Source organism: Primulina huaijiensis, chromosome 2 (genome assembly GCF_012295235.1).
Source record: "Primulina huaijiensis isolate GDHJ02 chromosome 2, ASM1229523v2, whole genome shotgun sequence".
Taxonomy (NCBI): domain Eukaryota; kingdom Viridiplantae; phylum Streptophyta; class Magnoliopsida; order Lamiales; family Gesneriaceae; genus Primulina; species Primulina huaijiensis.
The window spans coordinates 1479043-1495663 of record NC_133307.1 but is presented as its reverse complement, the minus strand read 5'-3'; the positions used below and the strand labels follow the sequence as shown (position 1 = coordinate 1495663).

At 32.8% G+C, this 16621-nt stretch overlaps 1 protein-coding gene across 1 annotated transcript; it reads right to left on the bottom strand.

The window, feature by feature from the left end:
* Positions 1 to 3953: 3953 nt before the first annotated feature.
* Positions 3954 to 9499, bottom strand: LOC140963373 (uncharacterized). The gene is made up of 8 exons (XM_073422672.1): positions 9215 to 9499; positions 8887 to 8982; positions 7808 to 7891; positions 6854 to 7014; positions 6262 to 6379; positions 5581 to 5716; positions 4868 to 5046; positions 3954 to 4392 (listed from the first exon to the last, which is right to left on the bottom strand). Exons 1-8 carry the CDS (start codon positions 9455 to 9457, stop codon positions 4153 to 4155), a joined length of 1257 nt encoding a protein of 418 aa, XP_073278773.1. The 5' UTR covers positions 9458 to 9499; the 3' UTR covers positions 3954 to 4152.
* Between the last annotated feature and the right edge of the window lie 7122 nt (positions 9500 to 16621).

The window sequence follows — 16621 nt, the reverse complement described above, 5'->3', positions numbered from 1 at the left end:
GCCCAAATCTTACCAATGAATCTGTAGTAAGTCAATATAATCTGTATTAAGCCGTTTAAGGCTTTTCTCCACACTTTCCCTGATATTAGCAGCATCAACTCGTATAACCTTTGAGTTGTCACGTAAATAAGCTGATCGCTCTGAGTAACCAGTAACTTTTGTGGCCAAAATAATCTGTTTGGAGATATTAAATATAAGGATTAGGACGCAATCATTGATATCTCGTTGGAACTAGGAATCATTGTAGTCTACATGGATCTGTTGCATCTACTTCCTACTGGAATAAAATGACAAATCAAGGCTCTGCATGATTACTTGTATTGCTCCAACAAGCAGAACTCTGAAGCAAGTAGAAATAAATGTTGGCTTGGTATTTTTCAAGCTCCTTATATCTCAGGTAAAACATGCATCAATCTGAGTAAAAACATGGTTTGAAATTAGCTAACTAACTCTGCTAGATATATGTTAGATTAACTTGGTAGGAAAAAAAATCGGAGTAAACTTATATAAAATTAACAAATTACATCCACCAAACGCTTATCCTACAAGTTCAAGATGACCACATTAGTTAAAGTTGAAAAAGTCTTATCTTGATGAGAATGCAAATCTATCAAAGGTGACATGATCAAGCTATTCATCAAGTAACTGATATGTATGCATAAGAAATTGGCAATGGTGGAATTTCTGACCACAGAAGCAAAATGATTTCAATATATTTTGTGTCAAAAATGCCTCAAATTACACAATATAATCTTTCAGGGACACAATAGAGCATTTCTTTTTTATCCTCTTAATACAGAGTCGCTTCAGAGTCCCGAGAAAATTTGAGTCATACCAGCACTCGGTGACACGAAGTTTCTTCAAAGGTGTTGAGCAACGTGGCGTTTTATAAAACAGAAAAAATTACATTAACAAGCAGTCCAGCTTAATGTTATATAGGTGCTAGACTACAATAATTATAGCATACCTTATCCCGGGGCTGAGACTTTAGCCAGTTACCAATATAAATATCTGTCCGTCCTTGAGTCTCCTTTTGCACTGGAACTGGATACTGTAAGATATGGAAGAGTGTGCAAAAAGTAACTTAACCAATAGCGAAACAACAGAAAAAAGAAATGGAAGGGAGAAAGAAAATCCATCTAGTTTCTTATGAATAAATTTCAGGATTTCAATTTTTATTCCTAACTCCATGGCGCAGATTATTCCAATTTACTAAAGTTGAGAAATCATTGTTCATTCATTTAAAAAAAATAAAAATTAAATTTGTACCCCTATTATCAAGAGAATGCAATTACAAAGTAACAACGAATACGAGTGACCAAAAACCCATGTCAAATAAGAAAAAATAATGTATGATATTCAAACAATAAAACATTTTAGTACCATAAAGTACAATGAATAAGGCTTCCAACAATGCCATCAGTTTTGATATTTTTGCAACGACAACGAAGACCAAATTTGTTGCAGTTTTGATGTGTTTAAGATATATTAATTCCATAGTTGTCACGCTCGCTATTGCGTGTAGCGAGGCAAAGCGAAGCCCCTTGGCTACAGGACCCTACGCGCACTACACTTCGAGATAGTGAGCGCTATCGTCGCTATCANTTTTAATAGTAGAAAAATAAAATATATTTACTAACTCAAATAAACAATTGTTTAGAAAATAAAAAATGTTCAAAATAAATATTAAATTATGAAAATCTATAATATAAATATACAATAAATATTTTTTCAGATATATAATATATAAAAATGTAGGCAATATTTATTAATTATATTTTTTTAAAAAAATTAAAATTTTCGGGTCAACTAACGAACCCAACCCGATCAATTTTTTCGAGTCAGCTATCGGATCCAACTCGATCTGATCCGAACCCGAAAACCTCAAACACAAATCTGATTTTTTTTCTGGTTGAATCGTGTCGAATTGATGGATCGTGTCCGATTTTGACACCCTTACATGTATGTTAGAGATTCATGAGAGGGGAGTTAAAATCAATATATGAATTAATAAGAGGCGCAAATAAATGGACATCAAACTTGTCCTAGTTCTTTGAATGAAAAAGTAGAAATGGACACTTCATTGCAAGCTATACCCCATTTTCAAATCATTAAACATCGTGAATCCAAACCACAAATTAAGATAACGAGATTGTAATAAAATTTAATAATGTTCCATTATATTTTCTTGGAAGCTTTAATTCGGCATCAATTTTAATCCTTCTAATATGTATTATATGAATAATTCGAGGCAATTTGTGACAAATGAGGGAGACAGTGAGTCAATTCTTGCGTTTGGATGAATAAATTTGATTTGCAAATAGATTTTGAGATATCGATTTCAAATAATTATATTATGAGAAAATTTGAAACTATTATATTCAAATACGTGAAACAAATATATAAAATATATAGCAGAAGAAAATTTTAAAATCCAGAAGATGAAATTTTCTAAGAATTTTGTTAATGAATTTAAAGCGTGATTTGAAATGCTTCAAATCCAAAAGCACCATTAAAGATGGGTACATTTAATTGATGTAATAGTAGGTCTCTTATGAGACGATTTCATGAATCTTTATCTGTGAGACGAGTCAACTCTACTCATATTTACAATAATAAGTAATATTTTTGGCATAAAAATAATATTTTTTTTATAAGTGACATAAATAAGATATATGCTCAAAAAAGTTTTCTGTTGATGTAACGATTCAATTCTCCTAAAACATCCAAAAACCTACCCGTAAATTGAGTTAAATAGGATTTTGGCACTCAAGTTAATCGAAAAATGGTCTTAATGCAAAAATTTTTTTCTTTTTTTCCACATCTAGTCTTTTTTTCATCGTTTTCTTGGATAGGGTTGAAACCACGCGAGTGCTAACAGAAAATATATTTTGGTCTTGTAAGTTGCAAGTTTTTCATTTTTTGTCATATTATCAATCAACTCTTATTCAACTAAATTGTAATTTTTTTTCAATTTTTAGTCTTTTTTATTGCTTCCAAGTTAGCAATGTGTGTCACAACGTCATCATTTTTCGACGTTACGTTAACACTCTTATGAAAAATGAAAAAAATTGAAAAAAAAATGTACAGATCACTTTACTAAGACCGTAAATTGATCAACAACATAAAACATAATTTTTCCCTTCCTAAAATGGTTAACCGAAGATTCAAAACTTTAAAGATTGTTAGAAACTATATTCATAAAATAAAATTGTAGATATTAGCTATAATATTTATAATTGTTTATTATTTAATATGTGCCTCCAAAATTAAAAAATAAGCTTAAAAAACGAATGTGGAGATATATTTTCAGGTGTCATGTCAGCATTTCAACGAGAAAGGACGAAAAAAAAATCAAAGTTAAATCACCAAACAAGATTTTGAAAACTTAGTGGACTTTACAAAATTGAAGAAATTAGTGAACCAAAAAAATTATTTTCTCATATATATATGCAGGGCATTGTCAATTTAGATAAACATAGAGTAGTCGTCGTTACAAACAACATGTAATCAACAATAACAAATTCCACAATCAAACAAAAATTTGAAAACAAAGAACGGGGAATGGGGGCGGAGTCTTAGTGAGGTGTATTCAATGTAGAGATTTAATGACTTTCTAACTTAGGAATATGATAAGCCCTATGCTATACAGGAAGATCTTCTTCCGGTGAAAATTGGAACGTAACAATGCCCTTATGATAGATCCGATTGCCTCAACCGCATGACCACGAACGAATTAGGTTATTTGGTTTGTACAAGAACAATGCCTTTATGCTAGTATCGAACCGGGAGAGACCCATCCCGGGATCCAACGGCTATGCACACTCATGGAGTTAATTTCCTACGTTGCAAAGTTTATCCCAATAGAACGAGTCTTTCTTTTCAAATGACAATGGTCCTAGATTGCTCGGATATTTTAATCATTACAACATATTTAATAGCTAACACAAAACTAAAACAATGCGCAAACTTTTGGCATTATCAATGTGTTTATCGAAAAAGTATGATTTCAATGGGGAAAATCGCATCATGGAAGACCCTTTAGAGAATCCCATGTACAGGTTATAATACAAACTCATTATGTTGTAAATGTTCTATTTTCAATCATCAACTAGAAAGCTGAAAAAAGAATCCAGATAAAACCTTTTGATCCTAATCTATGGCGGGATCTTTATATCTCTTGAAAACATTGTCAATATCTGTGACAACTTCAGGAGGTAAAGGCCGCTCGGTTGTCAAAAATGCATCGATGTCCTCTTTCAATTGCTCTAAAGAAGTTGCCCCGATGATTGAACTGGTGATAAATGGACGGTCTCGTGTAAATCCAAGAGCTAACTCAACAGGAGTTAATCCATGTTTCTTGGCAATATTTATGTACTGTTCTGTTGCTTCCTGGAATTCAGAGTACAAGGCATGCATGTATCAGCATTTGATAGATGTGAATTACTCAAATGTTATCTCAATTGAACAGTGATATGTGATATTCTAAAGCATGGAATATTTTTTCGTCACAAGCACGACAAGCATTGCCTAAATTTCAGTTAAGTAGAGAAGGGAACCAACAAAGTTACCAGTTAAGGTCGCAGTTGGTTGGTTCATTGGGGCTTTTAATTGAGCTGTTGTATCGAATTTTAAGTCTTTTGTTGACTGGTTTATTTTCGTGATTGCATTTATACTGATTGAGAAACAGAATAGAAATGTCATAGAAGCATGTTTAACATCGAAACAACCAGATTGTGTCTTTAGATACACATATATGCATTCTTCTAAGATATCAAATTCGGTCTATTGTAATCAGGAGCGACAGATGCAATATTCATATATAAAAGCAAGCATAAGATAATTTCAGGTTTTTGTAGATGCATACCTTGGAAAGGGATTTTTTGTATCTCTCCATGTAGCCAGGGAAGAGGTTAAACCGTCCCTTCTTTGACGCTTCAGAATTATTGTCCAGATACTTCCCGGATAATGCTCCACCAGCAAGGGGAGAATAAGCAAGTAAACCAATGTTGTAATTTTCAGGTTGACATACTTCAACAAGATCAACTGCAACGTATAAATTAAAAAATATAAGATTAACAATGCATTACTAATCTGTTCAAAATATTACTACTGATGGATATGTGTGTTCGAGTGCATTCAGTCAAATATATAAACTAAAATATCATAATTGTCGTTAAATTTGAATTTATACAACCTTTAAATATATATTAGTTTCTCTTCCATTGTCTTCCAAATTGTAATAGTGGTAAGCTGATACATAAATAAAATTAATATATTTAAAGTTATAGTAATGAAAATACTTGATATTGTGGTGTTTGAAATTAAATAATGAATAAAAGTCAGTAATGAAAGTGAAATGTATTTAACATGATGCGACTTTTCACGTGTTTTGGAAAAAAAAAGTAGCAAGAGTACGAATGGATGACATGTGCCAAATTGAATTTACACTAAAATAAGTACGAATGGATGGCATGTGCCAAATTGAATTTACACTAAAATAACGCATATATGATAAAAATCAAAATTCATATTAAAATTCTTTATTTATCTTGTTTTCTACTAGTATGAGTTACTTACTTTCAAACTTGCACCGGGCCAACATACTGTAACAGTTCTGAATACTGACAATTTTTGGCAGTCCTTCAATTTGAGCAGCATGAACAAACTCCATTACTCCATATGAAGTTTCATTTGAAACACCAATGTACCTTACCTGAATATATTAAGAGCTTTACTTTCAAACACATATAACAAAAAATACAAGTCAGGATGATCAGTTAATTCTTTCCAATAATGCTGTTTTCATTTTCCAATTTCTAACTGTCCCCCAGACAAGAAAGCCAAGCTATAAGGCAAACCGTAGATTGAAGAACGATCTATCTCTATATATACAAAACGGGAGTTCTATGCTTATTTGAGACTATCATGGCCAGAAAGGAAACCTGAAATTTTTACAATTTTAAATGCAGCATAGAAAACTAAACTGACGGTGGACATGAGTCGCATGATTCAGCATAAGAATGAGAAAGTATCTATTTAACTCATATTACTTGGGTGTTTATCTAAAACTTCATGTTTGGGCACAAGCACCCAAACAACAGAATGGTGGCAGTGAATCTGTCACCGGTGCTTGAACTTTGTAAAGACCAACTTGGAGCTAAATCAATTTTTATGGCATCAACTAAAAATCACTGAAATCCATATTTTATTAAGTCAGCTAAAACCAAGTAAAAATAACATAACAATTATCAAATGTACCTTTCCTTGATCAATGACTTCTTGAAATCCTCTTAGCTGCTCAATGAATGACACACTAGACCTCCATTTTGAAGGATCATAGAAGTATTCCCCAAATAAAGGGACATATCGATCAGGCCTAAAATATATTACAACAATACTGATGAGAGGAAACATAGAGTGTGTGTGAGCATGTGTCGTGGATGTCAGTGGGATACGCCTGAGTGCGCAAATGCGCACGTGTGTGTGTGTGTGAAAGAGAGAGAGCAGGAAAATCCAAGACTGCAAACACACGTAAAGTCTGTGATTTCTCACCAAGCACAGTTACACATGGTCAATTGGCAGAACTTTCAAAAAATTAAAGGTATATGCCAAGAGCATGAGATTTCAGCTGTATTTCAGAATCCCTCCACCGCAACAAAAGGTTGAAACATAGAAGTATGGGTGTTGATGATTAACAACTAGTTGCATAAAACACCCTCTGAAGAGAACGGAAGGATGGAATACATAAATTGGCCAAGGAGAACCTCTTGCTTAATTACGCAAAGTAACTGTGTCCAACTAATACCACAAGTTGAACATGATCCGAAACTGGTCCTTGCCCAAATCTTACCAATGAATCTGTAGTAAGTCAATATAATCTGTATTAAGCCGTTTAAGGCTTTTCTCCACACTTTCCCTGATATTAGCAGCATCAACTCGTATAACCTTTGAGTTGTCACGTAAATAAGCTGATCGCTCTGAGTAACCAGTAACTTTTGTGGCCAAAATAATCTGTTTGGAGATATTAAATATAAGGATTAGGACGCAATCATTGATATCTCGTTGGAACTAGGAATCATTGTAGTCTACATGGATCTGTTGCATCTACTTCCTACTGGAATAAAATGACAAATCAAGGCTCTGCATGATTACTTGTATTGCTCCAACAAGCAGAACTCTGAAGCAAGTAGAAATAAATGTTGGCTTGGTATTTTTCAAGCTCCTTATATCTCAGGTAAAACATGCATCAATCTGAGTAAAAACATGGTTTGAAATTAGCTAACTAACTCTGCTAGATATATGTTAGATTAACTTGGTAGGAAAAAAAATCGGAGTAAACTTATATAAAATTAACAAATTACATCCACCAAACGCTTATCCTACAAGTTCAAGATGACCACATTAGTTAAAGTTGAAAAAGTCTTATCTTGATGAGAATGCAAATCTATCAAAGGTGACATGATCAAGCTATTCATCAAGTAACTGATATGTATGCATAAGAAATTGGCAATGGTGGAATTTCTGACCACAGAAGCAAAATGATTTCAATATATTTTGTGTCAAAAATGCCTCAAATTACACAATATAATCTTTCAGGGACACAATAGAGCATTTCTTTTTTATCCTCTTAATACAGAGTCGCTTCAGAGTCCCGAGAAAATTTGAGTCATACCAGCACTCGGTGACACGAAGTTTCTTCAAAGGTGTTGAGCAACGTGGCGTTTTATAAAACAGAAAAAATTACATTAACAAGCAGTCCAGCTTAATGTTATATAGGTGCTAGACTACAATAATTATAGCATACCTTATCCCGGGGCTGAGACTTTAGCCAGTTACCAATATAAATATCTGTCCGTCCTTGAGTCTCCTTTTGCACTGGAACTGGATACTGTAAGATATGGAAGAGTGTGCAAAAAGTAACTTAACCAATAGCGAAACAACAGAAAAAAGAAATGGAAGGGAGAAAGAAAATCCATCTAGTTTCTTATGAATAAATTTCAGGATTTCAATTTTTATTCCTAACTCCATGGCGCAGATTATTCCAATTTACTAAAGTTGAGAAATCATTGTTCATTCATTTAAAAAAAATAAAAATTAAATTTGTACCCCTATTATCAAGAGAATGCAATTACAAAGTAACAACGAATACGAGTGACCAAAAACCCATGTCAAATAAGAAAAAATAATGTATGATATTCAAACAATAAAACATTTTAGTACCATAAAGTACAATGAATAAGGCTTCCAACAATGCCATCAGTTTTGATATTTTTGCAACGACAACGAAGACCAAATTTGTTGCAGTTTTGATGTGTTTAAGATATATTAATTCCATAGTTGTCACGCTCGCTATTGCGTGTAGCGAGGCAAAGCGAAGCCCCTTGGCTACAGGACCCTACGCGCACTACACTTCGAGATAGTGAGCGCTATCGTCGCTATCAAGTATCAACGCGATAGCATTTGAGGCGATAGCATCGCTATAGGAAAGAAAACTGAATTTTGGTTTTTTTTGGCATGGGATTAGGTTTTTGATATTTTTTGTAAACTGAATATTTCTTCTTCATCAAAGTCGAATTCATCATTTTCATCTACAAGATTAAGTGTAGTAGATGTTCCTATTGGCTTTTTCCTTCTAGACTTAGATGTAGCTGCCTTCGAGCTTCCAATAGGTGTAGATATGGTCGCCTTCCATGTATACATTAGAGTAAGAAGGATACTTTGTCCTGGAAGCATAAAGGCAGAACAAATGTATATGTCCTTCAAATTCTGAATTCTAATTATATAAAGTTCTTATTTAATGCCTCATATCCATGTTAACAATTTCACATTGCAGTGCTATATCATCAATAGAGAACAGTTAGTCTCATTTCAATTGAAATTTACCATTTCAGCAGTATCTATCGCATTAATACCCCGCTGAAACGCGTAGCTAAGTTGCTCGTGAGCCTCTTTCTCTGTATTCTGCTGCCCAAATGTCATCTGCAAAATTTAGGAGAAAAGGGAAAAAAAAACAGACCAGTTAAGACTCAAATCAATCTATAAATATATACTATGTCATAGTCAGTGAAGCACAACCAAAACTTCCCCAAATCCTAAACTTCACAGCAAAAGTAACAGAAATTCATCTAAGTTTCATTAATCGATCAACCCACATTAGGAACTGAAACTCGATTAAATTAATCACTGAAGAATTTTAATTAAGAGAACTAACTGTTCCAATAGTTATCTCGCTAATAACAAGATCGGAATCGCCAAGTTTCCTGTACTGCAAAGCGTTTTCTTGTCGTTTAGCGCAGACAATATCTATCCTGGTATTCTTTCTCTTCTCCTTCCACTGCCGATGAAATAAAATATTCCGGCCGCTAATGGCCGGTGGCGAAGAGTGGCGCGTTAAATCACAGCGCCAGAGAACGCATCCGCCGGGGAGAGTGGCGGCAACTAAAGAGGAAGCCATGGAATTGGAAGGTATAGTGATCAGCCTTGCTGGACCAAGGGCGACTCACCGCGTTGCATTAAATAAAGGAAAAATTATATTATAATAATTTTCTAATTAAATAATTAATAAATAATTTTTATTTTTATTAAAAAAATTATGTGATTAGGAATTTTTAAGGATGATTTTTTTATAAAACAAGTTTTCAGGTACAATTATTATGTCAATTTTATTAGATGTCTTAAAAATTGATAAACCATAATATCAAATTTAGTTAGTTTATGCTTGGAAAATTGTTTTTTTGTTTGATAAATAATATTTTCAGAATTACATCAACAAATATTGAGAATTTTTATTAACACGATAAGAATTTTCTGCATAATTTTTTTGAAATTGTTTATAATGAATTTTTCAATAAGATGATTTTTATTATTTTATTGGGTAATTATTTTATAAATTATCATATGTAAACAGTATTGCATGTTTACTAGCAATAAAGTTTTTTAGTATGGTTAAAATCGAGTTAGAGTTTAGAGAGTATGAGTGAGTAAACTCTTTTAAAATATTTGAAAATTTTAAATTGTTCTTAACAACTTTTAAGCTGTTAAAAAATATCTTTGAACAGCTAGATTTATTTTATCACTTTGAATAAAAAACAAGTGCAAAAATGGCTCGGTTAGGCTAGTGATAAACACGACAGCTGACAATTTAACAAAAAGCGGTTCGAAAATTTGAATGTGCAAGAAAGTGAAATTGCGTAATTAAAGAACACAGATATTTTTATGGATGTTTTGGAATAAAACTTTTATGTCACTTTTTCTTCCACTTAAGAAGGTTTCTACTAAAATATTTTGGTTTTACAACATCTTGTAAAAATATGCTTTAGTTAGAACTTATCACACTGCCTAAACTGAAATTCTTAATGATCACTTTACAATGCCTGAATGTTTAAGAACCATCTGTTCACTAGACTACACAACAACTAATAACGATGACCCAACAGTCAGCTTTGTAATGACTTGACTTGGTAGAAGTAGCACAGATTGATATTTGAAAATATCATATATTCTGATAAGCTTGTACTTTGGTTGAGCGGTCAGAAGGAAAGACTCTTGAGTATGCTAAAAAAAATTTGGAAATTTATGAACTCTTGAGTATCAAAAGTTTCAACGGTTAAAATAGTTTTGGTCATCTTTTATTTGAAATGCACTGCATATTTACAGTAGAGCACTCAACGATCGAAATTTCTTTTCAACGATCATCTGCAATGTTTCTCGAAAATATTAGCATACTCCGTAATTATCATTAAATGCTCATAAATGTTCTCTTGACTTTAAGTTCATGCTTTTGATAAAGCTAATACACTATATGCGAGTAAAGTGGCTTCCTGTCAATTCGAGAGTTGATAGAATACTGTGTAATCTTTCTATATTGAGTTTTCAACTAAACAGCTTGAACTGAATGATGGTTTCAATATCAATTTGAGCCTATGAGCTACTGGATGGGTTTTGCTTAGTCATCTCAGTGTCAGCTTGAGCCACGACTGGAATTGCCTCTATTAAAGCTTGACTTTCCCCGACAGCAGCTTGAACTATTTTAGTATCAGCCTGATAGGCTCGTAATAGTTTGCATTTTTGTTGTCATATCTCCCATTATTACTACTCCCAACGTGCTTAATCGACACATTTTTGTGTGATTTCATTGTAGGAGGAATTTTTCTGCTTCTAGGATAAATATGGGCTAAAAATGTGATTTTATATAACAATTAAATTTGCCGATATGATCTTCGTGGAAGACTTAAAGCAGAAAAATTAGAAGTGGTCTTTCCGCAAGACGTGATCACGACTTGTGACTATTCTTCAGCTGCTGACATAACTAAATCTGAAATCCGAAAATTGCAAAGCTAATATCATATTTTAGACTCCTAATTATGGTATTTGATTTGTGGAAAAAAATTGGAGAGATATTTTTCTTATTGGAAAAATAAAGATAAGATAGAGTTTTATTCCAAAAAAACTCTATCATATCTTTGGTATGATTTTTAGTGATTAGGTTTTAATTTATTGAGCTTCTTTCCTTAGCCCAATAACCATACAAAACGTGAGAAGGCAGGAGGCACAAGAAACAAAAAAAAGAAGAATAGAAAGAATCCTAAAAAAAAAAGACACACACAGCAAGAAAGAAAAGAAGAAAGAAAAGAATTCTACCTATTCAACGTGAAGAACAAGAAAAAGGCGCACGAACTCATCTTCTCTTCACACCTTTAGGCTAAGTTTTATTTCTGATTTAGAGGATATTTTTAATGTTTTCAATTTATCACTGTGAGGCTTTTTTCACTTTAATTTAATATTCGTGTTTTGTTCAAGTATTTGTTTATTTATATTTAATTTTATGAAAGTTTTATCTCTGTTGATCTGACAATTTAAATCGATATATAATTTTCTACTGCTATCCATGAATTCAGTGATCCGTAATAGTCATGAATGATTGATACATGAGTGACAATAGATTAGGTGTATTGTTTTATCATAGCATATTTAATCTAAATAAATCAACGAAACTCGATCTATCAATTGCAGCTATCTCGGTTGTTAGATTTTCGGATTAACTGTTTTCACAAAACGAAAATGCTAATTTTTAATTAATGCGGAACGCTATCGTGCCCAGTTAGTTATTGATAAGTTTTGACTGGATGCTGGATTTGGTCAATTAAATTAGGAAAACACAAGGATTTTAGTAGTTATCCCTATAATTCTTAGGTTAATTACTTGTAACTGCATCAATAAATAATATGTTAGCCGATGAACAGTGACATAATTGAATAGTGAAAATCCCCTTGAATCAAAGTTTGGTAATTTAATTCTCGCTTAGTTTTATTATTTTTTATTGCTTTCTAATTTTAGTTTTAATATTTTAGTTTGTTTTTATCCAACAAATCCCCCCTTGTTATTTATTTTTCCTCGAAAAAAATAATCTCTCATTCCCTATGATTCGACCCAACTCACCATTACACTCATTTTACTTAGAGAGTAGGAATTTAAGTTTGGTGGCTCAACGACAACACACCACAGACTGAATTTCTTCAGAAACGTGTGGAACTTTCTCAACGGCTGGATCTTTAACAGTGCGAACTATTTTAGTAGCAACCTGAATTTCCTCCTTTTGCTGCAAGAAGCTAGAATCGGTTGACTTATCTGTCAAGTTTTTGTTTTCTGTATTGGCTTCATGGAATAATATTGAGTGTCTTTTTACTCATATACCATGTCATGCAATGCCGTGACAAGATCCTCATGATTAAACTCAATTGAATCAAAATCAAATACCTTGTCATTGGCATTTTCCAGTTCAACTTCAGAGGTCTCCATCTCAACATCTGCCATGAGACACTGGATCTTCTCATCATTGCTTTCACTTGATGAGGTTTCAGAACTAGATTGTTCTGAATTTGAGACGGTCCATTTGTTTTTTCATTCCTCAGCAACAAGCACACTTTGAACTTTCTTCTTATTGGAAGCTCTTCTTTCATCTTTGGACCGCCGTTTCTCAAACAGTTTCTTCACATCTTTCTTAGGCATGTTACAGTCTGCAATAAAATGACATTGTTTTCGAAAATTAAAACAAGCTTAATTATCATCATTTTGATCCTTTTTATTATAAAATTTAAATTGGGACTAGTTATTTTTCATAAAATTTTTGGATTTTTTAACAAATAAGAATATAGCCTCATTGCTTATCTGGCCAGCTGATTTTCTACTATAGGCTTCTTCAACAACGGTTGGAATTGATGTTTGTGGTGGCTAAAACTTTGGTGGGTTGAGAAGTAGATGGCTCTTCTTTTGACCAGATTCTCAACTTAAACTCGCAGGCTTTTAAGTCTGCAAACAAATCATGAAGCTCTAGGTTATCGAGGTCTTTGGACTCCTCATGGACACTATCTTTACATATCACTCCCAGGGAAGGGCTCTCATCACCTTCAATAAAATCTCACGGTTATAATATTCCTTACCAAGATATGCAAACTAAATTATGATACTGTTAAACCGTTCATCAAACTCATTTATAGTTTCTCTAGGCTTCATTTTGAATTTTTCAAACTTCTAGATGACAACGGTCAGCTTGTTTTCCTTTTATCTGGTCGTTGCCTTCGCAAAGTTGAGTTAGCTTTTCCCCAATCTCCTTCTATGTAGAATAAATTTTAATTTTGCTAAACATATTCTTATCAAATGTTTTATAAATGATATTTTCGGCCATATTGTCCAGATTGGCCTACTTTTTGTCCTCCATCGGACCGATGTTTCTCCACCATCTGTGAGCAACTTCTGTTACAACAACAGCTAGATTTACTTTCACAATCTTCGTTGGGTCATTTTTGATAATATACCATTTGTCATCATCCTGAGCCGCTAGATGTGCCTGCATTCGAATTTTTCAATCATCATAATCCTCTTTAGAAAAAATAAGAATCTTGTTGAATGATGTCATTTAAAAGCGTAGTTATCGGAGTTCAAGAATAACACTCTTTGATATCACTTGTTAGGATCAAGTTAGAGTTTAAAGGGGTGAATAAACTCTTTTAAATTTTTTGAAAACTTTAAATCGTTATTAACAATTTTTAAGCTGTAAATAAATGTTCTTGAATAGGTAGATTTATTGGACCACTGTGAATATAAAATAAGTACGGAAACGGTCATGTTAGGATATTGATAAACATGATGGATGACAATTTTACAAGAAATTGTCTGAAAATTGGAACGTGCAAGAAAGTGAATTGTGTAATTAAAGAAAAACATATTTTTAATGTGTATTTGGAGATAAAACTTATATGTTACCCTTTATTCCACTTAGGAAGGCTCTACTAAAATACTTTGATTTTACAAGGTCTTGTAGAAACCCGCCTCAGTCAGAACTTATCACACTGTCTAAACTGAAATTCTTAATGATCACTTTACAAGGTCTGGATGTTTAAGAACCCTCGTTTCACCAGACAATACAACATAATAATGATGACCCAACGGTCAGCTTTATAACAACTTAACTTGGTTGAGGTAGCAAGAAGGTCAATAAGGGAAGTAGACTGAAAAGTAAATAAATACAATATTGTTTCTAAATGTTCAGATATTTCAAAACTCATATATCACCCCTTCTTCCTCATACAAGGTTTGCATTAAAAGACTTTGGTAATTATACGTAATTTGAAATAACCCACTTCAGTATGACTTAATATTGTCTAACTGAAACTCTTATTAAAACTTCAATCTAAATACTTTGAGCAGTGAGATTTCTTGCTCTCAATTACACATATTTCACAAAGAAATTCTAAGCACAAATTTGATCATCAAAGTGATCAAATAATGATATATCAACGTGTGATTTCTATTTCAGTTTGACTCTCAAAAAGCTTTTACAGAGAAGATTAGTTTGCTTTTATAATTCAAATATATATGGTGTGACTAACTAACTCAAAGCTTGTTCAATTAATCTATTTATAGTTTTAATCTGCAATCTTTCAAAATATATATGTTTCCAATATGCAGATGTTGTTGTTATCATGTAGTCATCCTTTCTGATATGTTCTGGTAGTGTGCCAAAACTTGAAATTCTATTTAAGGTTCAATGATTATTAGTACGGAAAAATTTATCCGATATTTCAGCTAAGCTCTGATTCTTAATCACTGATCATACTGATTACTTAGTAAATATATGGATTTGGTTGGGCTGATCAACTAGATAGATTGTTGGTTGAGCTTCATCAGTTGGCCTAGAATCGACAGTATCCTTCTTATGTTTTTATCAGTTTGGCATTGTAAGCAGTTATGCTTCTTAGTTAAGTTTTCCTCCTTGAATAAGTTCGATTACGTTATGTAATCATCATTTGGATCATTAACCTTATTCAATCACCAAAACTTAAAATGTTTCAACACATATTGATCATTGAAGATCTAGTATATTCTGATAAGCGTGTGATTTAGTTAAGCAGTCAGAAAGAATGACTCTTAGGCGTGTTAAAAAATCTTGGAAATATGCAGACTCTTGAATTCTTGAAAGTTTCAACTATGTTAAATAGTTTAGGTCATATTCTATTTGAAATGCACTCATATTTATAGTAGAGTGCTCAACCGTCGAAATTTCTATCATTTTTATTGTTTCTTGACAATATGAGCATACTTCTTACTTATCATTAAATATTTATAAATGTTCTTTTGATTTTAAGTTCATGTTTTTTATAAAACCGATACACCATATCTGAATATAGTGGTTTTCTGTCATTTTGAGAGTTGGTAGGATAATGTGTAATCTTTCTATATTGAGCTTTCAACTGAATGACTTGAAATGCCATTTTTTTGGGAATCCTTAATGCTGACCTTTATGCAGTACGGTTGGAAAACAACGGTTTGAACTCGTGCACTGCATATAATAGTTTGGATCGGTCACTTATCAGAAGATGTCTTGTAGCTGGAGTTTAATAAAGTATAGCGGTTGGATTCTAGACAGAACGGCTTGAACTCCTGAAAGAATTGAAATAATCCAGCAATCTGAAAAACCTATACAATAAAGTGAGCGACTAGATCCTGAAACAGTTTGATGTTGTTTATTTTGTTAATTACCAAAACTTTAAGGGTAATAAAAAATATTCTAACAAGTATGTTCATCAGTTATCAAACATCAATTTATGGCTTTCCTTCTACTGTAGACAGTGAGAAGAAGATAATGCAGCTACAAGAGGAGCGTGTGGCCCTATAAAAAACCATTTCTTCAATGATTGAATAGCGTCGATGAATATTAGTATCCTCAAAAACAATCCTCAAATTAATAAGCACGACAAAAAGTCACCTGAAGAACACAAGTTCAACCACACAGATACCTGAGTCGCAACTTATTTGGAAGACAACTATTATATTTTGAAATTGGAATGTTATATCCAAATTTGCAAAACTAGAGCATAAATTCCAGTTTCTTATGCCAAATGTATCCTCCAATTACTCAAACTCGATCATCCTCCTAAAGTAAATGAGCAGTAACCTATGTAACAATTCCTGGACGAGGCCAGCTCCAGTGTGAAAAAACAGAACTCCTAGGAAGCCAATTCGATAATAAAAAAAATTGAGCAATCATACAAGGTGTCAAACGGAAAGACGACCCAAGCATCCATCCGAAACCAATAAGCTACATTACTCTTTAAAAAGC

Bases quoted from the DNA above. Each gene is read 5' to 3' on its own strand.
- LOC140963373 (XM_073422672.1), bottom strand. From the start codon at position 9,457: ATGGCTTCCTCTTTAGTTGCCGCCACTCTCCCCGGCGGATGCGTTCTC. The intron at 7,892-8,886 runs GTAAATTTCAAT...CATATCTTACAG, and splicing joins CGATAGATACTGCTGAAATG to TATCCAGTTCCAGTGCAAAA. The intron at 6,380-6,853 runs GTAAGATTTGGG...AATATATTTTAG, and splicing joins GACTTACTACAGATTCATTG to GCCTGATCGATATGTCCCTT.